The sequence below is a fragment of the Narcine bancroftii genome, chromosome 2 (genome assembly GCF_036971445.1).
Source record: "Narcine bancroftii isolate sNarBan1 chromosome 2, sNarBan1.hap1, whole genome shotgun sequence".
In the NCBI taxonomy this organism is placed as follows: Eukaryota; Metazoa; Chordata; class Chondrichthyes; order Torpediniformes; family Narcinidae; genus Narcine; species Narcine bancroftii.
The window spans coordinates 283,515,954-283,540,937 of record NC_091470.1 but is presented as its reverse complement, the minus strand read 5'-3'; the positions used below and the strand labels follow the sequence as shown (position 1 = coordinate 283,540,937).

Below are 24,984 nucleotides of genomic sequence, written 5' to 3'. Positions count from 1 at the left end.
AATAAAAGTTTATGCCAAACATTAGAGATTAAGTGATATTCCTTGTCATTACAACTTAAGTGGTTTAACTAATGGTACTGATTTTAAGGCAAGATGCTGGAAGAGAAAGGAAGCATTTTCTCAGCAAGACGCCTTATTAAATCAAGGCTGTTTGGGAAGTAATTTTCTTACCTGAGCCTTGTTATATTCCATCTGTGCTCTGGGTTTTATTCTTGCAATTGGCCATCAAGCTCCTACCTCCCCATCCCCCACCCCGCCAATGTAGCTGACTTCCATAGTACTCCTGCCCTCTGGGGACTTGAGGCCTTTCTCTTACTTTGTACTTCCCTTACTGATGACTTCATGAGAATATTCTAAAGCTGTATCACCTCGTCTCTCCTGTGTGGCACAGTTTTCACTGTTCCCCAAGTTAGGTCCATTTGGAAAAAAATTGGCCAGCACATGCTGCAACTAGAATTCATAAGAGACATGAGTTGATTTTAAATTCATCAGTCTTATTTTAATTGATAATAATCCACAATGTTGAATTATGAACAGCATAAGTTATCAGGAGTAACAATTGTATAAAAGAGCAGATGACTTGAAGTTGGAACAGTAGTGCAGTACAATGGATAAATATGCATTGCAAACCCAAGGTCCTTTCTCGAGATCTATTCAAATGTAGCTCTTATGGTTCTATAAATCTGAGAAACAAAATGTTGATCTTTTCTTCAACAGGTTGGGCAGAAATCAGTTGATCTGTTGAATTTAATAATGAAGTCACTCTTAGATATTTGGATATATGTTTACAGCTACAGACTTTTTCTCCCTACTTAAGAGTTTCCATTTATTAGTAATATGGTATATATATATATATATATATATATATATTGAGGGTATTTCAGTCAAGAGAGTCTGAGATAGAAATGCTTCCCTTAATAATAATGTTGTCGATCGCCCTGCAACTCAAAATAAAATTCCATGTTCATCAGTTGTTCAGTTGTCAAGGTTATAGAATTGTAGAACAAAGAAACAGAACTGACAACCCACTGAGTCCATCCCACCCATTTACTTGCAGGGCTGAGGGAAGCAGGAGGAAACTGTTGCACTAAATGTTGAAGGAAACCTACATGTTCATGGGGAGAATATGCAAACTCCACCCAGAGGTCTGAATTGAATCTGGATTTATGGATCAATGAGGCAAAAAGCTCCACCCAATGTGCCACTATACTGTCCTCTACTTTTCTACAGTTGCTGCTCACGCATAGGCCTACCTTCCCAAAATACTGCCTTGCCACTGCTCGAAAGATATAAATACAATGTCATGATAAAGTTAAAAAGTAATCTCTAGATGTTACTCTACATGCTTGTCCAACCTTTTCTGTGATATCGCAATTGCATTATGAAAGGTGAAAAAGCAATGCCAATCAACCACAACAAGAATGCAAAGTGTGTGTCCTGTACCTTCAGATATTGTATGCTACTTTTAATCTCTGTGTGTGTGTGTGTGTGTGTGTGTGTGTGTGTGTGTGTGTGTGTCTTTATATCATTTTCCCAGTTCCATTGTCACCCACCAAGTCCATTAGTTACTTCTCTTTTGATCAGGGAAAGGGAATTAGAAGTATTCACCAAAATCATTCTATAATGCTATTTAAAAAAAAAATGGATGTACAGATTTTTGGGATGTGGAGCATACTGGCCACAGAATTCTCTTCCTATAGTATTGTTAACAATCTTGAAGGAAAATGGTATTTTCAAAAACGTTAGGGTATTTTCTTTCTTTGGCTTGGCTTCGCAGACGAAGATTTAGGGAGGGGTAATGTCCACGTCAGCTGCAGGCTCGTTTGTGGCTGACAAGTCCGATGCGGGACAGGCAGACATGGTTGCAGCGGTTGCAAGGGAAAATTGGTTGGTTGGGGTTGGGTGTTGGGTTTTTCCTCCTTTGTCTTTTGTTAGTGAGGTGGGCTCTGCAGTCTTCTTCAAAGGAGGTTGCTGCCCGCCGAACTGTGACAGTTCGAGGATGCACAGTTTGAGGCGATATCAGCTCACTGGCGGTGGTCAATGTGGCAGGCACCAAGAGATTTCTTTAGGCAGTCCTTGTACCTCCAGTTGATTCAACATTGCAACAATCCCTTGGATCTCAGCTCGATTTTTTTTGAACAGGTAGAAAATACTAACTTTTTTTGTGAGCATCACATTGAACATTCTCTGGAGTAAGTACACTGGAAACATGATGTTTGATGATCATCCAAACCTGGAAAACATGGAATTTTTTTCCAGATTCCTCTGAAGCCAAAACTAGATTTTGATATTGAAATGGGTGACAGTGAATCTTCAGCCTTGTATCTATTTTGATTTTTGTTTCTTTGAAATGTAGTGGTCAAATTGCCAACTGATTTCATTTCAAATTTGTTGTCGAGTACATACATGACATCACATACAACCCTGAGATTCTCTTTCCTGCAGGCCAGGCAGAATTACCACTTATTGGTAGTGCAAAAAAAACTGTACATAATGTACACATGTAAACAAATAAACAAATATAAACAACTGACTGCAATACAATGAGGAGAAAAAAAGTGCAAAAATAAGAGTCCTTAAATGAGTCATTGATTGAGTTTGTTGTTCAGGAGTCTGTTGATGGAGGGGTAGCAGCCTTTCCTGACCTGGTGATATTCCTGATGGAGGCAGCGAAAACAGAGCGTGTGCTGGGTGGTGTGGATTCTTGATAATTTCTGCTGCTTTCCAGAGCCACAGTTCCTTATAGATGTCCTAAATGGTGGAAATGGGTTTGCCTGTGATGTCCTGGGCTGTGCCCACTACCTTTTGCAGGGCTTTACACTCAGGAGTATCGGTGTCCTCTTACCAAACCATGATACAGCCGGTCAGCACACTTTTCACCACACATCTGCCTTGATTTCTGTTGTCATACCAAACCTCCGCAAACTCCTGAGGAAGTAGAGGCATTGATATGCTTTCTTCACAATGACATCAGTGTGTTGGGTCCTCTGCAGAAGATCAAATCCCCGAATGATAATGTTCCAAAATCAATGTAAAATATTTTGAGTCTGAATGCAAAGATTCAAGTCATGTTTTGGTTCTTTCAAAAACATGGGCTATGTTTTTTGATCTATGGATCTACCAAGGTATACCAACACTGCAATTTGAAAAATCAGTGGTAGATTTTGTCGTTAGATGCAGTTAATGGAATTTATCCCTTAATGCACTATTAATAAAAACTAGTCACATACAGTGGGCTTCATCAATCCTTTGATGAGCAAACATGAGCTGTATGTATTTTTTAGGTCAAGTTTCATGCATTTGTTATGTATTTGCTAAATAATGAACATTATAATCTGCTTAATTCACAGTTCCTAAAGACCACGTCTTGTACACTAAGAGTAACGTTCACGTGGAAGTTGTAAGTTTCATCAGTGACTTTTAACTTTAAGTTTTCATAACTTCACGCTAGCCAGGAGAAATAGAATTTGTCTTGGAGAATGAAAATTGTGCCTCTGACACTTAGTGTAGCATCAAACATCAGAAGTAGCAAAAGAATAAAAAGCAGATCTAATCATGGAGCATCATCTCTGAAGATGAAATAGGTTTAATATTGAGAATTTCACTTAATATTTTTGTAAAAATCTTACTGTATAAAATTTTATCTTGTAATTTTTAAGTACATTTTGCTGGGATGTTGTTATCACTGGGAATGCCAGCATTTGATGCCCATCCTACATTTGGCCTTGAGAAGATGGTACTAAGGTGGTCACTTCAACCAGCTGTAGACCTTCCAGTAAAAGATACTATCACAATGCTTTTGGGATGAGAATTCCAGGATTTAGCAATGCCAATATATTTTTAAGTTTGGATGTGACATGGCCGAAAATTATCTGGTAATGGTGTTCCCATATGCCTGCTTTAGTGTTAGTTTGAGTTTGGGAAGTGCTGTTGAGATGGCAGAGATAAGTTGTTACAGTGCACTTTATGGATGTCAGGACAGCAATTGAATGTTACTTTGTTCTGTTATTCTTTGACAAAAAGCAAAAATATTGTTTTTAAATGAATTTGTTATCATGGAAGATTTTTCAAGCTACAATGCGAGCAAGAATTCAAGGGGTCAGAACTTTTTTTTTGTTTAAAGATACAATTTGTTTCTCCTAAAGGAGATTTTGATTTATATTTGGTGGAAGAAGGAAGACTACTGCTCTTTACCAAGGCTAGAAGTATTTTGAGGATTAGTAATCTATCTATTAAGGGAAGTGACACCTTGAGAGCAGCAGGACAAACACCACAGTCTAAAAATTCATCCCCCATTGATTAGTGACTGAGTGGTGACTTGGATTGGGGGTTCAAGTGCTAGGGGTACAGGGTCAGAAAGATGTGAAAGTCTCATGACCTTTCTAATTAAAACTATGGACTTCACAAATTAAGATAAATTTTTAAAATGTGCATATGCTGGAGTCTTATACAGTACACGACAGTGGGGGAGAAACTCAGCAGATCACATAGCCTCCATAGAAGCAAAAGGCTGTTGACATTTTGGTCGAGAAGAAAGTCCTAGGTTGAAAACAACTGTCTTTTGCATAACCTGCAGGGTTTCTCCAGCACATATGTGTTTTGGACTTTGGAATACAGCATGTGCAAAACATGGATGAACATCATTTAACCTTTAGAACCTGATTTTTCTCAACTAACTGATTAGAACTCAATTGTTCACATTGTTGAAATTAACCAGACAAAAATTAGTGTTGTTTTGATATTTTCTATTCTGATATTAGCTCAACCAGAACGTAAAGTTTGTTCAAATCACTTTTTTCCTGTGCATTTCATTTCAAGAATAATAGGTGCATAATCCATTAGACTTCCTGATGAAAAATATCCAAACCGTTACAGTTGAATGCAGCATCCATGGAGTGAAATGTTCAGTCAACATTTCGGGTTGGGACCTTTGTTAAGACTAAAGGGGAAGGGTGCAACAGTAAGCATAAAAGACGGGGGGGGGGGGGGGGTGTAGGGGATATATTTAAGATGGACATTGATAAATATTGGAAAGATGGAGGAAGAGAAGATTATGAAGAACTATCACAGAAGAGGTGTTGAGCCTATGTCATATTAAATGGTGGGGCAGGTTTGAAGGGCCTGTGGCCTACCTGTCTTCTTTGTGTGTTCTTACATTAGGCTCTTTTTAGATTCTGGCTTGATACACCCACATTTTCTCATTAGAAATGTTTTTTTCTTTGGCTTGGCTTCGCGGATGAAGATTTATGGAGGGGTAATGTCCACGTCAGCTGCAGGCTCGTTTGTGGCTGACAAGTCCGATGCGGGACAGGCAGACACGGTTGCAGCGGTTGCAAGGGAAAATTGGTTGGTTGGGGTTGGGTTTTTTCTCCTTTGTCTTTTGTCAGTGAGGTGGGCTCTGCGGTCTTCTTCAAAGGAGGTTGCTGCCCGCCAAACTGTGAGGCGCCAAGATGCACGGTTTATGTATTAGGGAAATAAACAGCCATCTTCTCCTTCAGTCCTTAATTTGATGCACTTTAGTCTTTTGCATGTAACTAAGGAAATATTACCTGACTATCGTTCTTTTTCATTTCCATAGCACGGCTTCACATTTAGTGCAATGACCACAATCTGGGATTTTTGTATTCTTGATATATCAGAACTGCATATTTCTTTATCAATCCAGAAAAGATACCTCTTTCCTGATGTATTTATATCATATTCAAAATATTTCACTATTTTAATGAACATAGTGTTATATTAATAAATAACTAGTCAGGGTTCGAAATCTGGCTATTTTTCCAAAAACAGCTTCCATTTTCCAACAAGCCTGTGTTGCTCCTTTACATTTTATGTCCTTAAAATCTTTGAGTAAAAGAAGAGATAAAAGGACAAATCTATGTAACTGGTGGACAGTCGCCTCAGAAATTTTATTTGTTTGTGGCATGCAAGAACCTTCTAAAGTTATAGCCTTGGCACTGCTGTTTGCTATTAAGTTGATGGGGAGTCTATCCCACAGTTGCTCTGTACTGCTGACACAAAGTCTTTGTTCACGTTCAGATTAGTCAAACTGCTGTGAGGGTCAGGCCAGGGTCAGACTCCGTGATGATGTATAGGAGCACATGTCTGGGAATTTCTCTTGCTCTTAAGACACATACCAGAAAGGCAGAAGAGGACCGAACGAACTGACTGATGAGACCCAGATGATAGTCACTCTTACTGGGTTCATAATTTGCCTTTAAACACACCATGTTTTATTAATGTATGGCGTGATAGCCTTGAAAATTTCATGTCCCCCGAAGGTAAGGACACTCCGTGACACTTCATTTCCTTGCCCCCGGGAAATGGCTCAGTAAATCCAGAGAAAGAACAATGCACAAATTCCCAAGGTGCTTTTCAAGCTTTCTCAGGTTGTAGGCCCTGGCACTTGATGCAAGCTGCGTGCACACTTGGCATTAACATTGCCCAATCAGGTTACGATCAGACACTCTCAGCATCCCAAACTGTGATCCCCTACCATCTTTACAATTTCATCCCCATCCACCCGCTGTGGCCACTGAGCTTGTAGAGTTTTCTCTTTGATTAACAATCAGGATTGGTAAAATAAGAGGAAGTAGATGCAGTCTAATAGAGTTTGGAAACCAATTCTAATCACTCTGAACTGGGTTAATCTGTGCAAATCAAGGTACAAATCAATTTAGATCAATCTGTTTTAACATACCCCTGAGATGGATTAAAAGAGATCAGTTTAAAATTATCCCATTTCTTGGCTTTGTGTGAAGCCAAAATATATTTGAATCCTTTTAACATGTACAGCAAATAAACTGACGTGATTTCAGATTTATAACATAAAATTAAACAAACGATGCCAATGTGTAAAAGCAAACATAGCACTTTATATCCATGTAGAATTTTTTTAATCCGCTGATTGAGCACGGCACTCAGCTTTATTATTTCTGCATTTCAGAATTTTGGAATGCTGTCACCCAAAAGTCATTTTAATGCTAAACTAGCAATTTTTGCAACCAGCTGCTGCGTATATAACAGGGAATATTTCATCCTGCTGACAGAACACTATCAATAAAACATAGCATTCAGAGTGTGCTCATTCTCCCCTCTTCAATCACTGTAGCATTTACAATGAAAATTTTATATTTATTCCTCAGCTGATGCTTTTTGCTTAAATGCAAAGTTATATAATAATATGGAACTTTAGGGGTTAACTTGTCTTAGTCAGTTAACAAAGGCATTGCTTATGAAACAAGGTCTGGGGGACTACATGTCAGTGTGCTCTGGACCTGTTCGCCTCTTCGGGGTCAATTCTTATGGTTATTAAGATTTTATGAATCTGATGAGCGCAGTCTTTTGCTGTGACCGACCAACAGGATACTGCGCCATTTTCTTTCCATCTCCCAATTTGTTTAATTCCTACCGGGACCTGCAAATATGATTTTTATTTTGCAATGCAATGAGCGCAGCATGGAGTGCTGTGGGAGTAACAGGCCTGGTTATCTGGAATTACTCAGACTGCTAAAAATTCATTAAAATGTGACATCAACACAGTGAGAGACAAATGATCACAGGATGAAAAGGAACAGTGGGCATTTCATGGATTAGTGCAGTATAACCTTAGCTATGCAGCTAACTGCATAAACTGATTAATCCAGCACCATTACCGTTTGGAAAAACACATAACGATTTAAATTGGTGTCAGCCTTTATATTTGAATATAGATATAGATTGAAGTATGCAATGTAATCTTTCTTTAGCAAACATTTTAAACCTGTGTCAACAGTATGGTGCATGAAGGAATACTCTATTGCAGGAATTTCTCAGATTACAGAAGACCTGACTTATGGAAATTTGAGTTAATGCAAATTCTCCAATAAAATATTTTTTAAATGATATTCATTTACAACTGGATACAGTATATGTTCCATTGCTTTAATTATGAGTAGTATCATGGTGAACATAGAAGATATTTGATAAAAGAAAAATTACGGGAAATGTATGCAGAGTGATAGGGATCTGGCTGACTATAGAAAATGTACGACAGGGAGATGCAGTACTGAGAGAAAACAAAATAATACAAAAGGAATTGGTTTTTAATTATTGTTTTGATGGAACTTGTTCACTTTCTGACGTGTTTAAATTTAGATAGTTTCCATTTTATAATCCGGGGATTGCCTGTACACTGTATCTAAAAGTGTAATGCCTGAAATAATCATATATTCCCTAATCAATATCACTAAGCGTAACTTTCAATTTTGGCATTCGGTAAGTATTGGGCTTTGCAATGTTCAATTATAAAATGTTAATAAAATCTTATGAAAAATTAAACTAGCAATTTTCCAATGTTATTTATCTTAACACAAGTTCAATACTATTTTAATGGTTGTAATGCAAAAACATCCAAAGTTCAACCTTGGTTAGATTTTCCATCCTGGTATGTCATTAAATACTTAATGTAGATTTACAAGTGGTGAGTAATTTTTAGAAAATAGATTGTTTTTCAATACAAAGTTGGAGCATCGTAATTTGTACTGGAGCACATTTGGCCTTTATTTTTTTTTAACTCTGAAGTACAAGATACAGAATACTGTAAATGTTTCCCCTAAACAAATCCTGAACAGTTTTTAATCTGCCATCCTAATCTCTCTTATAATTTTAATTGCAGATGAGCAAAGTGAAGACTCTGAAGGGCCTAGTAAAACCACTGTTCCAGCTGCTGCTACTGATAACAAGGACATCAGTGAAAAAGACAACAAAGAAAACACGAAGTCTGACAAAGATTCTGGTAATACTTTACATTTTGTCATTTTTCCATCTTACATTTTCTTTGATCTTAAAATTATGTGCCTAGTTCCCCTCCTCTGTCTCAAATGTATTCATCACATGTGCGTCTTACATGTGATTTCTATCAGTAGCCTCGTACTGACCTATTTTTAATCATAACCATCTGACAGGATAGATGTGGATAAGTTGAAGAATATTACAGAATGGCCAGTGAGATTATTTTTTAATCAAATAAGTTTGCGTGCTTGTAATTTTAAGCGCCTTTCATTAATCTTTGCTGTACTTGTGATTCCACTGATGACATATTAATTTTGTTTAAGCTCAGGATTAGATACCAATCATGTATTTTTTCCATTATGCCAAGGCATATCAATATCATTGACTAGAAGCTTTTCAGTCTTTTTTCTAGTCATTTTTCCTTAGTAATACAAAGCAGCCTTTACTAACCTGAGCAATAAATTCTGCATTAATACATGTTGCAGTAATTGTCTGGCTTAAATGGCATCTTGCATTTAACCAGCATCTGGTATAAATACTACAGAGTCTTTTCCATATTTTCCTTGGAAAATATTGCCAGGTACATGATTTGTCATTGTTGTTTTTGGTTTATATTTTTTATAATTTGTGCAAAAGTTAAAAAAAAACCACAGACATATTCATATTATGTTAGCCTTCCTTGGAGCGTGGATGATAGTCAGTCGTGTTATTTTAAATGTCATGAGCCAGGTTAAAAAAAAAGGTTAAAGATTGTGGGTTCCATGTGTATCTTTCTTTTCACATAGAGAAGGGAAGAACAATAAAAATGAATCTCTGAAAGTAAACAGCATTTGTTTTGAGAAAAGAGAGCACTACTGCTTTTTATGAAGATTTGAAAAAAAGTATTTCAGTCAGCATGTTATAATCGGTATGCTTATTTGCTTCACGGTTGCTATAGAGGCACAAAGCTGGCCAGTTTGCCTTTGCATCAGGAAAATAAATTTTCACCCCATCGTTTCAAAATCACTCTCGATTATGAGTTCTTGGAAAATAAAACCAAGTTAATAGTTAAATCCTTGTCATTTTTTTCCTCAGTATTAGAATATTTGTGTCACCACATTGTAGCATATGTTAGTTTATCTCAATAATTGGTACCTTGGTATAATCAGGATGCAGAATTGAAGACCCTAAGTACAAGTTGTTTTTACTGGACTGAAAATACATCTGGTGAAGCAGAACTCGCCCATATCTCATTTATATTGTCATTTTAATCTAGCGTCACTTTAGATTAATTATAATCAAAATTACATTCTCTATGCAAATGTATTAATCTGGATAAACTCCAGATTAGTTCTTCACTGCATAATTGTAATGTGTCTCTGACATAGCTTAAGGAAACAGTTTTAATAATACAGTAAAATACAAGTAATATGTAAATTAACCTTCATCATTCCAAGTAACATTTACCAAAGGACATATTATAATTTATGAGCAATCTTTCCTTATTCAAAATTATGACTTTGTCTTTATTTTAATACAATTCACTAAGCAGTGAAATCATAATTCCTGATATATTCATTGAAGTAAAACAAAAACATCATGTACACATAATTTACAATCTGATTTTCCAAAGTGCTTTATTTTTAGCTAACTAGAATATTGCTGTAGAATGATTTCCTCTTGAACTGCTGCAAAGTTTGAGCTTAGGTCTTAATGCATGACTTAGTTTGACATTTAAATGTTGCCATTTGAACTACGGGTCAGTAATGGTTAACCTGCTTTTCCATCTCTGTATTTCACATCAATGACAAAAGATGTAAAATGTAATGGAAAACCCTTACTTCTGCTATTGTATTATTTAACTCTAGTCATTTCAAATATTTGAAGCCAATAAATACATATATAGATCAAAAAATAAATTCAATGTGTTTTTAATTTTAGGGATTGTATCACTTAACACTGCAGATTAACACTTGTCATGTGAAGCGGAAGATCTGTGTAAGTTTCTAATCAACATTGGAAATACACAAATTATTATGATTGCAGCCTCAAATCAATTTCTGCATTTTAAACTCTAAAGATAACAAAAATATTACATTAAAGCACAAGCTTTGTAAAAATCAATAGGTTTTTAGCTAACATGTTCAGCAATTCCCTCCCTCCCTAAATTCCAAATATTGCCATCTGTAAAACTCAAAATGATGCTTTAATATTTTGCAAACATTGATTTAAACTGATGATTAATTTTCATGGATATATAGGATTATATGCAAATACAATATTTGTCCAACTATACTTAATATTTCCAACTGTACTTAAGATCACTACTGTAATTCATGATTATTTCAATAACGGGTACAGCACTACACTTTGGGACAAATATGTGATCTTCAATATTTGGTGAATAAAGTTGTTTATTGGTTCATTGAATGAAAGCAGCCAACATTCAAGAAGCTCTAGTATTTTCATTTCTTTATAAGGCAGCTTCTTGGCCTCCAAATTGTGCTTTTTCATATTAATTTTCTATTTTACCTGTTTAAACAGACTGTTTTGATTCTCTCATTTTGAGTCCTCTTTTTCACGCTTCCAGCAAGCCTACTTGATGTTTGGACAGATCAAATTATTTGATCGTATTGTTCAAAGATCATTCTTCTTTCTTTTCATTCCTGACTCTTTTAATACATGTGGATAATTCAGTACCAATTATTACTAACAACAAAAAAAATGCCACAATGATGGCTTAAACTTGGGCGCAATACAAATAAAAAATTAGAAATAGTAGGCATTCAGATTCGAGACATAATAGGTGAATACATTTTATTTATGCCCACTAGACAATAATTGGAATAGTATACTAACTAGATTATTTTGTGTTAAGAGCACCATATTATTTTCAGGTTGATAGTAATGTCAGGGTGATTCTTAAAAATCAAATCTCTCAGTCAGCTGCAATCAACAGCCAGGTTAATTATCTGACTTGTGGACCAGATTCATACTGCCCAAATATCACACACCACATTTTGATTTGTTGTAATTGACCAAGCTCCTGGGATCTTGAAAAACCTGTGCCATTCTAAGAAATATCTGGCAGCTACTTAGAATAATGCTTTATTTTTTTTGGTGAAAATAAAATGAGGTCAGAATACATACATAAGCAGAAACAATTTTATGTTAAGGAATGTGACAGCAAGCTCTAAAGCTGAGTATTAAACATAATGTTAAAAAAAATTGAATGTCAGCCATAAATGCAATAATTGCTGCTTAAGGACTTGCTTGTCAAAATATAGCATTTGTGAGGTAAAGTATTTACAAAGAAAATGTCCACTTTTGTCTCCTAACAATAGCTTTTGGCATAAAAAGTTTTAAGAATGTAGCAGAAATTAAATATATTTGAATTTACATAGTCATCCATTTAAAGCAATGTCATACATATTTCATTTAAATGTATTGTTTTTCAAATACTCTAGTTGTCATATTATATACATATAATATGTATACTGTATATGTCTGATAATAATCAATTGTTCATCTTTATTCTATTATAAGATATATTTTCACAACATTGTCCAGTGATGCTATTGTCAATTTCAAGATAATTTAGTTTCAAATTGACTGGAAGATGGTGAGAATTGAAAGTTAAAATTAGAAGTGCTAATAATAAACAGCTGAAAAATGTCAGATGGCGCTGAGCAGGGATGAGATTGGAAAGGCTAGTAAATGAGGTTTTCTGTTTGCCATGAGATGTATGTGACATGCCTACCCAACAGCAGTGTAATATCCAACTGGAATAAAAGATTATCTGGCAATTTGTTGTTGAAGGAATACTGTGATACATTGGGAAATCAGCACTGCCCCCTTGTCTTTGTGTGTATGTGTGTTTTTTACATGGAGTTGGCTAGACCTTTCTTCCAAATTTTTGTATCTCAGGTGGTGTAAATTCAGCTTGAATTTCATTTGAGTGAAATAGAATGGCATTCACTACTGTAGCTTAAAAATACTTTGACCATCAATAATGATCCAGGCATGCACAGCAGACATAAACATATAATTCTGTTTAGCACGTAAAACACAGTTAATGTTTACATAGGCTGATCTTTTCGTCAAATGTAGTGTTCTGAACTGAAGCAGATTGGAATCCAGACTGCTGAGCTGGTCAAAGTGTAATATTGATTAATCTTACAAGCTAGCAAGAGGTTATCTAAACAGCCAAGAAGTAATTATTAGATTTATCAAGTTGGTTTGGTTTGTAATTTTTGTTTAAATTTCATGAAACAAGAACAATTTTTTGGTTGGTTGAAATTCTGTTTCAATCCTTTTGTTCAAATGCAAATCAAAGATTTTGACCAACAGAGTTTTGTTCCAAATTAGCACAAAAACATTTGTATATTTCCCATTATTTTATTTATATTTTTCCTGAACTGATAGTGAAACTTTTTTGGGGGGGGGCATAGGGCAACAACAATGAGTTGCACTGTTTTACTAAAATAACTGTAATCAAGTTAGTAAAGGTCAGAATTATATCATTGAATACAAAGGTGATATCTTTCTGCTCGAGCACCCATTAAACAAAAATTAATGACTATGGAGGTTGTTCTTCCCAATGAGTGGGAGGTGTTTACAGTCAGTTATCCATTCATAAATAAATCACCGATAAAGTTAAAACCAAATAAATATTGGGAACCACTATTTGTGTGTGAAGACAAACTACATTCATTTGAAAAAAAAAACTACAATACTTGTTAATTATTGTATTTTGTGGTTGTTTCTTCCCATTTATCGATATGTGTAGCAAACAAAATAGGGTGGTGTTTGCTTTGTGTTAATAGAATGTGTGATTTTTGGATAAAAATGCTTTAATGCTGGCTGTTTATTTGTAAACAAAAATTGAAATCGCAATCAAGCATACCCCTTTAAATGACAATCTAAGTCCAAGTGGTTTTGTGTCAGTTTACAGAAGTAAATATGGATAAAAGAGTGTTAATCTCTTTTGCTGAGTTGTTCATGCATTTGCATGCTGATAAATTATATTCTATTAGAAGGAACTGATGTGATATGTTCAGAACCTCAAGAAAGCCCTTTGGTGGAAAAGCGATCACTACCGCAAGGGGGAGATGAAGACAATCCTTCCAAAAGACCTCGTTCTTCTGGTAGCTGCAAATCCAGTCAGGAGCAGGTAAAAGACAAAAAAAAAATTCCTTCCCTTGCATTTATTTTTAAGCATCACATTATATCCTCCAATTAATTGTTTGATATTTACTTTCAAATTATGTCTTCAGGTTTCCTGATTATTCTGAAAATATCCGATTGGCATAAGTCAATGTACATCATTCAAACTTCAATTAATAATAAAAAAGAATTGGTCTTTATTATGCAAGAAATTCCCAAATTGTTAATGGCCTAATTTCAAAATACTGAAAATGACCAACTATTTGAAAGAAATACACTTGATTCAAAATTTTATCATGAAATGTGGAGAAAATTTGAATAGTCACTTTTTCTTTAACCGTAATAGAAATGGCCCTTATAAAAATGAAGGAATAAACATTGCATTCACCTTCACTTTGTTTTATGTATGAATCTCAAAGCAGAATGAAATGCTATGCAAATCCTATTTATATCAAAAAATGGTGGACGGGAGATTTTCCATTTTGTACCAAGAGTGTTTAATATAAGTTGTATGATATGCTATTTGGTTTCAGCTTTACCAGTGCCCCTACTGTAATTATAACAGTAAAGATGCCAACAGGATCCAGATGCATGTCATGTCCCAGCATTCCATGCAGCCAGTTATCTGCTGCCCTCTCTGTCAGGATGTCCTCAGCAACAAGATTCATCTCCAGCTCCACCTGACCCACTTGCACAGTGTGGCACCTGACTGTGTGGAAAAGCTACTCACAACTGTAAGCAGTTTAAAATTTATCTCAATAAACCAGGTTTTCTCTTGCAAACTGGAAATTAAAATTCATCCACATTTAAAATACATGTCTGCCAGTAGAAAATGTGTTACCCTTCACAGGATGCAATGTAATCCCATTGTGATTAATGTTGTATAATAGTTAGTGGCTGTCAGATAATAGAAGATTCTGCATTTCCTCACTTTGAAGTAAAATTATATAAATAACTCGGGTGTATTAGAATAAATATTTCTGATATCTACATACATCATTAGTGTTCAAAAAAATGAATTAAAAAAAGCAATATTCAAAGGAGAGCATAACACAAAGCAAAGGTTGTAGAGCAAGTCAAATGTTAGCAAGATGTTGAGTACAATTGTATAACAAGGAGGTAAAAGGCGACTAGAAAAATGCAGCAAGACTGTTTCAATGAAACCTTTTAGCCATGCAGAAAGAACCCCACTTTGAAGATGAAATAGATTTTTAAAGGAACTATTTATATAGAAGTGTAATGAGAGGAATAAGAGGAAACAGATGTGTGGTGTGAATACTTTAGGTATTGCCCTTACCTCAGTGGTAGCAATAATTGCCTCTTGTCAAAAGTTTATGCCTTTAAGTCCCACTCCAAAAGTACCAGACACATGCTAGATTGACTTGCTGGTGCAGAACCAAAAGGGTATTACTTTGAAAAAAAAACAACATGTATGAAAAGCTGATAGGTTTTAAGAACCACTAGGATACCTTTTGAAATCTTCCAGAATGTTGATTTTTCAAAAAAAATGGTGTGACTGGAGGAAAGTACTTTCATAGTTAAAGGGTGACGTGAAGAACAGTTAGTTGATCTAGCATTGTTGGAGATGAATGATCAGTTTAAAGTACTCGATGCATACTATCAAGGTTCTTAAAAGCAACAGGTCATACTGACTTGATCCTGTGAGGAATTAACCAAATTAAATGGGATGCCTTACTAATATAATTGGATTTTAAGAAGGAATTTAATAAAATTCCACATCTACATTCATTAAAGAAGATGAGGACTGGGAATTTCCTTGCAGCTGTTCCCACTCTTGTGTTTTAACTTTGCCAACAGAAACCCCAGGAGCAGCTCTGAGGAAATTCCTCGCCTTATGGCATTAATAACAAATGAACTAGCTGATATAATATTCACCAAAAGGCGGCTAAAGTTGATAGAAAACCTACATTTTGAGGTTATTGATGTCTGCACTCCCATAAGAGGTCCTTCTAGTCCCCAGCTGTTTATGCAGCTCTCAGGGAGAAGGGTATGTGCAGCAATATTATTAAATTGACTAACAATATCAAGTTGTGTGGCAGGCTGAGAAGTATGAAAAAAAAATCACAACCAAATAAATTTAGACACTCTGAACAGTTGGGTTAAGCTTAGTAAATAAGTTTTATTAGTAATAAAGGTAAAATAAAGCAAACCGAAATAGCAGGGAATCTCGGCTTCTTAATCCTGAGCAAATCCATTGTGTACAGGGCACTTTACACAGTTTAGGGCATTTTTATATTCTTATACTGCTCAGTTTGGCAACTTAAGTGAAAATATTAAAATGAATTACAGAGTAAATTTCTGGAAAACTAATAGCCAACTTCTAGGTTATTATTCCCCAGAAAATATTCATTCCTCCAAAATTGATTATTATTATTAGTGGACAGTTCAGAAAGAGATTCCATTAGTTTGTTCATAAATTACAAGATTATACATTAATTGATTTGAAGAATGGCATTGACAGAAGTGAAACCTAAAAGTATGCCTGGTTAAATGGGAGTGGGGTTTGGGGAATTTATAATTAATTGTGACTCCAATAAGAAGGTGAATAGTGAGAAGTATAAATCATTGGGTGAATTACTTTCTCTTTCAGTTAAGTCACAGGGCAGAGAACCTCCTTGTTGTTTGTAAATGTTCACTGTTAGCAGTGTTCTGCATTAATCTATCAAAATAATTTGCAAAGTCACAGTTATTCTTCACACAGTGATACAGCACAGAGTAAAACAAGAAAATCTGTAGATGCTGAGCAATACACAAAAGTGCTAGAGAAATTCAGCAAGGATGGTACATGATCTACAGAGTTTCTCCAGCAGTTTTGTACGTTATATAGCTCAGAAACAGGCCCTTCAGCCTAACTAGACCACGTTACCTACCTCAGCTAGTCCTGTTTGCTATTTCCCTCTAAACCACACATGTCAAACTCTGGCCCGCGGGCCAAATTCGCCCCGCAATATAATTATATTTGGCCCGCAAGATCATATTAAATATATATTAGAGTTGGCCCACTGGCCGCCGCGCCAGTATAGCGCATGCACACTGAAGGTGAAAATGAAGATGCCGGAGGTGTGGAGGGATCTCAGAGTCCCGAATCCCGGGGATCGGAGTGCCGCACTCAGCCCGCCCGGCTCCTGGACACACAGACACGGCTGGAGTTGGGAACCATTCTCGCTGGGTCTGCGCTTCAGCGGCGATGCCGGACCGAACGTCTCGTTGGCGATGCCTTCCCCCTTGCTCCGTGCGCGGCGGACCCTGCCTCCCGCTCCTTTTCTTGGAGACGAGCCCGGCGCCGTGAGATCGCAGTTTAATCCCTCTCCAACCATGGGAGGGGGGTGGGAGCAACGCGCTCTTCTCAGCCAATTCCTCCACCGCCCTGGATGCCGGCGTTTCAACGGGGGGTTTGGGTGCCTTCATCAGGCGACCGACCTGTTGGTCCAAGGCAAGGGGAGAGCGTACAAACTCCACACAGACAGCACCTGAACTCGGGTGAACGTGGAGCTGCGACCCCACATTCCACATCAGGACTGTGTGTAAGATTGGGAGCAGTGAGACGGAAGCTTATTTTGTTCCTGTGATTTAAGCCTTTCTTGGGGTGGGGGGGGGGTCCTTCTCTGACCACTTGCCTAACAATTAACCTAATCAGATGTGGAGTTACCACAATACAACAGTTCTCAACCTTTTTCTTTCCACTCGCGTCCCTGTGCCATTGGTGCTCTGTGAGTAGTAAGGGATTGCTTAAGGTGGTCTGTGGGTGGGAAGAAAAAGTTTGAAGACCACTGCTTTAATCATCCCTCATTGACTCGTCATGTGCACGGTTTCAGAACGCTAAAGGAAATGGGCCAATGACAATGACAATGAAAGAGTTTATCCAAAACTATTATTAAACATTTATTTTAATAAGAAAAAGTTTAACATTACATATGTTGAAAGAAGAGTAAACATGCAGATGTTGTTAAAAATTTTCAATAAATATTTAGTTCGGCCCTCGACTTAGTCCAAGTTTTTAATTTTGGCCCTCCGTGAATTTGAGTTTGACACCCCTGCTCTAAACCTTTCCTACTTGTCTAAATGCCTTGTAAATGTTGTGATTGTGTTTACCTGTATCACTTCTTCTTACAGCTCATTCTGCATGCCCCAAACCTATATGTCAATAAGTTCCCCCGCAGATTCTCTATAAATCTTTGCTTTTCACCATAAACCTATGCCCTCTAGGTGGAGATTGCTTCGCATAAGAAAAGACGCTGGTGTGAAGTAGTTGAAAATTCCCATGCCAACTCTTTTATGGCAAGTAAACATTAACAGTCAATGTTACATTAGAGAAGGAGATTTAAAAGACAGCTGAGAATAAATTTATATATAATTATTGAAAATATTGCCAAGATCCAAAAAACACTGGAGCTTTTGGGTATAGTTGATTAATTGGATTGTCTATAATTTTTGTATGTACTGTGATACAGTGAAAAATGCTGTTTTTATGTGCTATCCATGCATGTCAACTCAAGTGCAATGGATAGTGCAAAATAAAAGTGCATTATTATCAGATTCACATGCATCACTAGTACATGGAAGAGAGGAGAGGGACGGAATTCCCAAAAACTCAGAGAGGGGCAAGGGCTGGATAATGGAGATGTTGTAGCGAGGTCACTACAGCTACATCTAGGTTATAGCTTTCAGTTATAGTCCTAATGCTGTAGCTCGAATCCACAGCAGAAGACACACCCACCAGTAGAGGGTATTTGGCCCTGTTTATTCATTGGCAGTTCTGCCTTCTATAGTCAGCTCGGCCGCACCACCACTGGGACATGGCTTGAGTGGGCCGGCTGGTGATTGGTTTCATCGGATGCCTGGGCCCCGATTGGGTCCACTGTGATTCACCAGTGGTGATTGGCCAGTTTCACTGCTCTGCCGGCAGCCTAAATGGGAGTTTCAGCCCAGACACTGTTTTTCTGATTGCTCTGTTCAATGGCCATTTCCTGTGTCAGCCCGAGGTGCGGCCTGCAGGCCATTACAATGTCTTGTGAGTTAGGGGACCATGGAGACACTACACAATTACAGCCAGCACTCATTCCAGGGAGGTGTAAGTACTAATACTTGATGAGACTAGCCAATTAATGCTTACACTTTGGGGAGGTTTGCAGAAATAGAAAATTCTTGTGCCTGCTCCTACAGGCTAAAGTTTTCTCTCCTTCGGTGACCACCCTGATAAGGTATTCAACAAACTTTGTGATTATGCAAATTATTGCAGCAATTTAAAATGATCCTGCTTCCAGTAAATTGAGAGTAACTGTGATTTTGACCAGTGAGACTGATCTAGGCAGGCCATGTACCTATATTTGAGATTATGGGATGTTACAATTCGCAGTGAAGAATCTTTTAGTGAAGTGATTCTAGTCAGAAGCTTCTTGATATGAGCTTGTTTCCCTACAACATGACCCTGTGCCTCCTCTTCTAAGCTGGTCATGTGGTTTTCTGTGATGCCTCTGACATCCCTGGACCACCTCAATGCAATACAGCAAGAGTGGTATTGGTAGGCGAACCCCAAATGCAGGTTAGTCTTGATGACAGAAATCTTGTTAAGGATGTAAGGAAGAAAGTTTTAAAGTGTGAACAAAACGTAGAACAGTCGTTCTCAACCTTTATCTTTCCACTCACATACCACTTTAATTATTCTCTATACCATAGGTGCTCTGTGATAAGTCAGGGATTGCTTAAGGTGGTATGTTGGCGGAAAGAAAAAGTTTGAAAATCACTTTTAATTGTACCTAATTGACTCGTTATGTGCACTCTTTCATAACTCCAAAGGAAATGGGCCAATGACAATTTTTCTCAAACAAAAAAATTCAGTAACAATTGGGTTGAGACTCAACCTTCTCTTCCTCCTCACAACCCACCTGAAGCAATCCCTTACTAATCACAAAGCACTGATGGCAAAGGAATTTCTTAAAGTGGTAAGGAAAAGGTTGAGAACCGCTGTAGTAACCAGTCTTGGGTGCTGTACAATTGTTGTTGTTAATATGGCTGTTGGCCCAAACTCTGTTTCAAGCACCAAAACATGATAGAAATTTAAGGATCATATTTTGAATGTGATGTGGTGTGGAAGTGGATTCAATCTAGCCTTGATTGTGCTTAAATTTATCTTTTGTCTTTTGAGCACTGTTTGGTCAGTGTCATTGGAATGCATTTCTAGACCTTTGTGAAGAAGCACCTGCAGTACAGATAGATAATTGAATACGTGGACAAACACGGCATATTAGTTTTGTTAGTCACTTGGGGGGGGGGGGGGTCTTCTATGATCCTGTAATTTTCAATATTCCTTTTGTGTCAATTTTGTTTAAATAAATAATTGAGAGATATAGAGTATAAAGATGCATGGCTTCATCCTCAGTTTATTTGTATCTTCAATCTTGTATTGATTTTGAAGCAGTCACAGAGAATTATATACTTAAAATATACCGCAAAGGGTTGTTTTCATACTTCTCTCCTGATCCAGAGGTATTCTTGTATCAACTGAGTTGAAATAGCTCTTAATCTTGCCTTTATGCCTCCCTCCAGGATTTGTGCAGACACTAATCTGATAATCTAGCGCAATGGGAGTACTCTATTATTTGAAGAATTGTCCTTTAGCAGAAATATTACACCAGAGCCACAAATGCCTGTTCAAGTTGTTGAAATGGGTTTTATATAGATCTCATGGTACTAAGTAAAGCACAGGGAGCTGCAGGGTGCAATCCACCCCTCCAAAACAAAACAACCTTTCAATTATCTCATTGCTGGTTGTGTGTCCTCGTCATGTGTAGAAGCTGCACTTCCTGTGCCACCAAATTAAAATGTATTTTGATCCTTCATAGATTAAGACAATTGTGTGAGGTTGGATAAACTTTTTGATGTGATATATGAATCAGTTTACCTATGCTATTTCAATTGATATAATCAATCCTACACCAACTTAGTTGAGATGGAGGTCCAAAAAAGTGAAAGCAGAACTAGATGGACACTGGCCACTTAAGTCTTCAATCATTTGTATAATTTTGGATTTATTATTACCAGTGTGACCAAATAGCATTAGACTGTCTTCATGGCTGCAGAAAACAGGGAAAGTGAGCAGCAAATTCACTCAGAAATCCTGCCAAGCTCCAGTCTCCTTGGCAACATGCATGAAGAGAGCAACGGAGAAATGGAAGAGGAAACTGGAGCTAGTGGCATAATCTAACTTTTAAAAACACAGGAATACAGTCTACAATCACAGCACTTCTGCCCTTTTTCCATAGCTACCTAACTTGAAAGTATTTCAGGCCCTTATTTTGTTTCCAAAAATTTATAGCGCATAAGAACTCATTGTTTAGGCATAATGAACATCATTCCTGTCCTGGAAGGATTACATGTCCTTTTTCAGATTCAGATTTATTGTCAGAGTACATACATGACATCACATACAACTCTGAGATTCTTTTCTCCTGCAGACATGGCAGATTTACCTCTAATTGGTCATGCAAAAGCTGTACACAGCGTAAACATGTAAACAAACTGACTGTGCAATACAAAAAGAAAATCAATAAAGTGCACAAGTAAGAGTCCTTGAATGATTCTCTGACTGAGTTTGTCATTGAGGATTCTGATGGTAGAGGGTTAGCACTGTTCCTGTACCTCTTTCCTGTTGGCAGCAGTGAGAACAGAGCATGTGCTGGGTGGTGAATATCTTTGGATGATTGCTGCTATTCTTCCAATGGCAGCATTCCCTGTAAATGTACTCAATAGTGGGCAGGGTTTTGCCTGTGATGTCCTGGGCTGTGTTCAATGCCTTTTAGAGGTCTTGGTGTCCCATACAAGACCATGATGCAGCCAGTCAATGCACATTCCACAACCCTTATGTAGAAATTTGCCAGGGTTTCTGGTGTCATATCAAACCTCTGCAAACTCCTGAGGAAGTAGAGGTGCTGATGAGTTTTTTTTTTCATGATGTAGAGGAGGCCATGCATGCAGTAGATAACCCCACGTATATTGCTTCACGTGGAAGGACTGTTTGGGGCTCTGAATAGGGATGAGGAAGGAAGTATGTAGCATTTCTTGTCGTCACAGGGGTTGGTACTGAATGGAGTGATTAGTGGAATGGGATGATAGTCTCAGAGGGAGCAATTCTCTCTGAAAAGGGTAGAGGTGTCAGATAGTAATATCGTGTTGTAGATTGTGGAAATTGCAGAGAATAATATGTTGGATGTGGAGGCTGGTAGGGTAGTAGTTGAAGACTAGGGAAATCTCGTCCTGTTGCTTTGTGGAGTGGGCAGGGCAGATGCGTCGGAAATAGAGGAGACATGTGTAAGGACCGTGTTGATTCGATTTGCCTATTTTCATTTTCACTAATTGGATCAATTTCAAAGTAGAATATGATAATAGCCGCAGTTGCTCTTAGCTAATGCAAGGTGCACAACGCAGCTCTTAAAACCTCAAGAGGTGGAAGTGATAGAGTTTTAAATGTATTTGCTATTACATGGATGGAAGTTATTTGTATAAAGAAAGGAAGATCAAAATTAGACAACCTCAAGCAAGAATGGAGTTTCAGAAAATATTAAGTACTGCAGTTAATGGAAATCCGAAATAAAAAAATCAAAAATACCAAGTGGACCATGAAGCATTTAATGGAACAAGATGCAGAGTTCACATTTCAGGTTAATGACTTGATATGAACATAGACATTTCTTTTCCACCTGCAGAGTAATCAGTTGTGGGATATCAATCCAACCATCAAAAGTACTAGAAGTATTAATTTATTTTAGTAACCAAAAATATGGGAACTTACACCTAATGATGACAGCCACAATATATTTGCTGGGTGAAAATTGTGCTGACAAATTGATTGATGAAATAATGAGAGGTAAAGCTGATGTGGTTGACTGACTTTGTGTGTGTGTGTATATATATTTTATATAGAGTTAAAAGTTGTTGACAAAGTTGAATTTATAAATGGGATAACAAAATTGAAGGTAGTAGATTAAATGAGAAGCAGCAGCATGGATATGAGACTAAAAGCAGAGAGACGTGGTGAACTTCCATTTTGGACCACGCTATTCTTTCACGGATTATGATTGCTGCTATCTCTTTGTACAGGGTACTGATAGTAGATGCTACTTTTTGCTGACCTAGTACTCATCAAGACAAGTTCACATGATTATTCCCAAGTAGGTATCTCGAGGTCCTTAGAAAAGGTTGGCGAAAACTTATCAATCGGGTGACCATTATTCTATAATGAAAACATTGTAAAGAGATGAGTCTAAATCCTGGGCAAACTCTAACCATCAGCATTGCCTTCAGGACATCTACAGCATCCATGGTGGCACCTCACTACCAAGGGCAATAAATGTATAATTCCTATGATTGGCATAAGTCAAAAATGTGCATCTCGAGGCAAAATTTAATTTTGCTCTGGTCTCATCAGCAGAAGATTCATTTTAGAATTTTTATGTACCCATTTAAAAAAAACTACATAATCTCCTATCCAAATCATTGCTCCGTCTCACCCCTACTAGACCATTGAGATTCCACCAACAAAATCTCAGAATTAATTGACAAAATGGTCATGAAATGAATGGGACCAAATTCGTTTTTTCCAAACTTGGAGACATCTATATTGAGTGAATAGGAGAAGCAAATATTAGCCCATATTAGTGCAAATACTCTTTGATTCCATGTAGTTCACATAGGGTTAATATTTAACATAAAAGTAGAATAAATAGAAAATCCTCCATAATTTCAATTAGCAAAATTTATTCCACCCATGACTTTTCCTTTGATTAAAGAATGGATGGAATTATTTCCAGAAAAATGTACCATCCAGATTAAATGGATTTTTCCATAAATAAATGCAACAGTTGTTTATGTGAAGTCTTCTTATTGATATGTAGTCTCATGTCTTTTCAAAGGTGTCTCTTCCAGATGGAATGAATGCTACCAGCATATTGCCCTCAACTGGTTCTGAGAAACTGCAATGTTTTCTGAGCAATACTGCAACAGTAACTACAGAAGAATCATGTAAACTATCTGGTAAGCCCTTCAGTAAAATAGATGCCAGCCCTCTGCATGTTACATGGTATGAGAGCAGATTAATGTTGGTAAAATTATCATTTGGATGCTAAACATCATTTGCTCCAACTATCTGATCCCTCAAATGTGCATTTTAAGTGATAAAAAATAGACTCTGCTCACTTAGTTGACCATTACTGCCAGGCATGCATGGATACAAGACATCTTCATTTTCCATGGGATGAGAAAATCAGCATGAGCTTGCATCAAAGGCTATTAATAGTTTTATGTAAGTTTACTGGACCACAGTGTTAAATACTTGTATTTCACAAAAATACTCAGTCAGATGAAAGATAGTAAGACTGAGAATAGCGCAATAGTACACCAAATAGTCTGATGCTGCATTTAATTCCCCAAGTATAAAACCCATAACTACGAAATAAATATCATTTTCATCTGAGCAAGTCTTTGGAATTTAGGGTGTATTCTTGAAGAACCCACTAATATTGGAACTAACAGAGCAGCATTCGATTATGGAGATGCAATGAACTGAAATTCACTATCCATATATAGATGAGAAGGCTGACACCTCCTCAAGGCTCCGCCCCCATCAGTACTGATATAAACCCGGTTTTCCCACCTTACCTCCAATTTACCTGAAGACTATTTTGGATACTGGCCGTTAATTGTAAGCTAATTAAAGTGTGTTATTACTCGGAGACTTGTGAGGAGCACAATCGATCACGTTACAATTTTAATATCTTACTTTTGAAGATGGGATGGAAGCCCTATTGAAGCCCAGCATGCTCCAGGTCGACCCTCTGTCCCCAGAGACCCCAGAAGAATTTGTCTTCTGGTTAGAGTACTTCCAGGTACATAGCGGCCACCCAAGAAGTCTTCCACTCCAACAGCCTCCAGAGATCCACCCTCCTCTCTCGAGTCAGCCCCAAGGAATTTGCGGTCATCAGGAACTGCGTGACGTACAAGACGGCCATCGGAGGCCCGAAGGCCCACTACACAAGGCCCCAGAACAATGCT

The 24,984-nt window shown here is 37.2% G+C and overlaps 1 protein-coding gene across 4 annotated transcripts in view; it reads left to right on the top strand.

Annotated features, from left to right (window-relative positions):
• zfhx4 (zinc finger homeobox 4) overlaps positions 1–24,984 on the top strand; it is a 267,394-nt gene that overhangs the window by 217,940 nt on the left and 24,470 nt on the right. For all 4 annotated transcript variants that reach the window (XM_069921170.1, XM_069921169.1, XM_069921168.1 and 1 more), the window contains exons 5-8: positions 8,657–8,776; positions 13,788–13,924; positions 14,451–14,651; positions 23,847–23,967. In XM_069921170.1, coding sequence (XP_069777271.1) covers positions 8,657–8,776; positions 13,788–13,924; positions 14,451–14,651; positions 23,847–23,967 — 579 coding nt within the window. The remainder of the gene's footprint in view (positions 1–8,656; positions 8,777–13,787; positions 13,925–14,450; positions 14,652–23,846; positions 23,968–24,984) is intronic.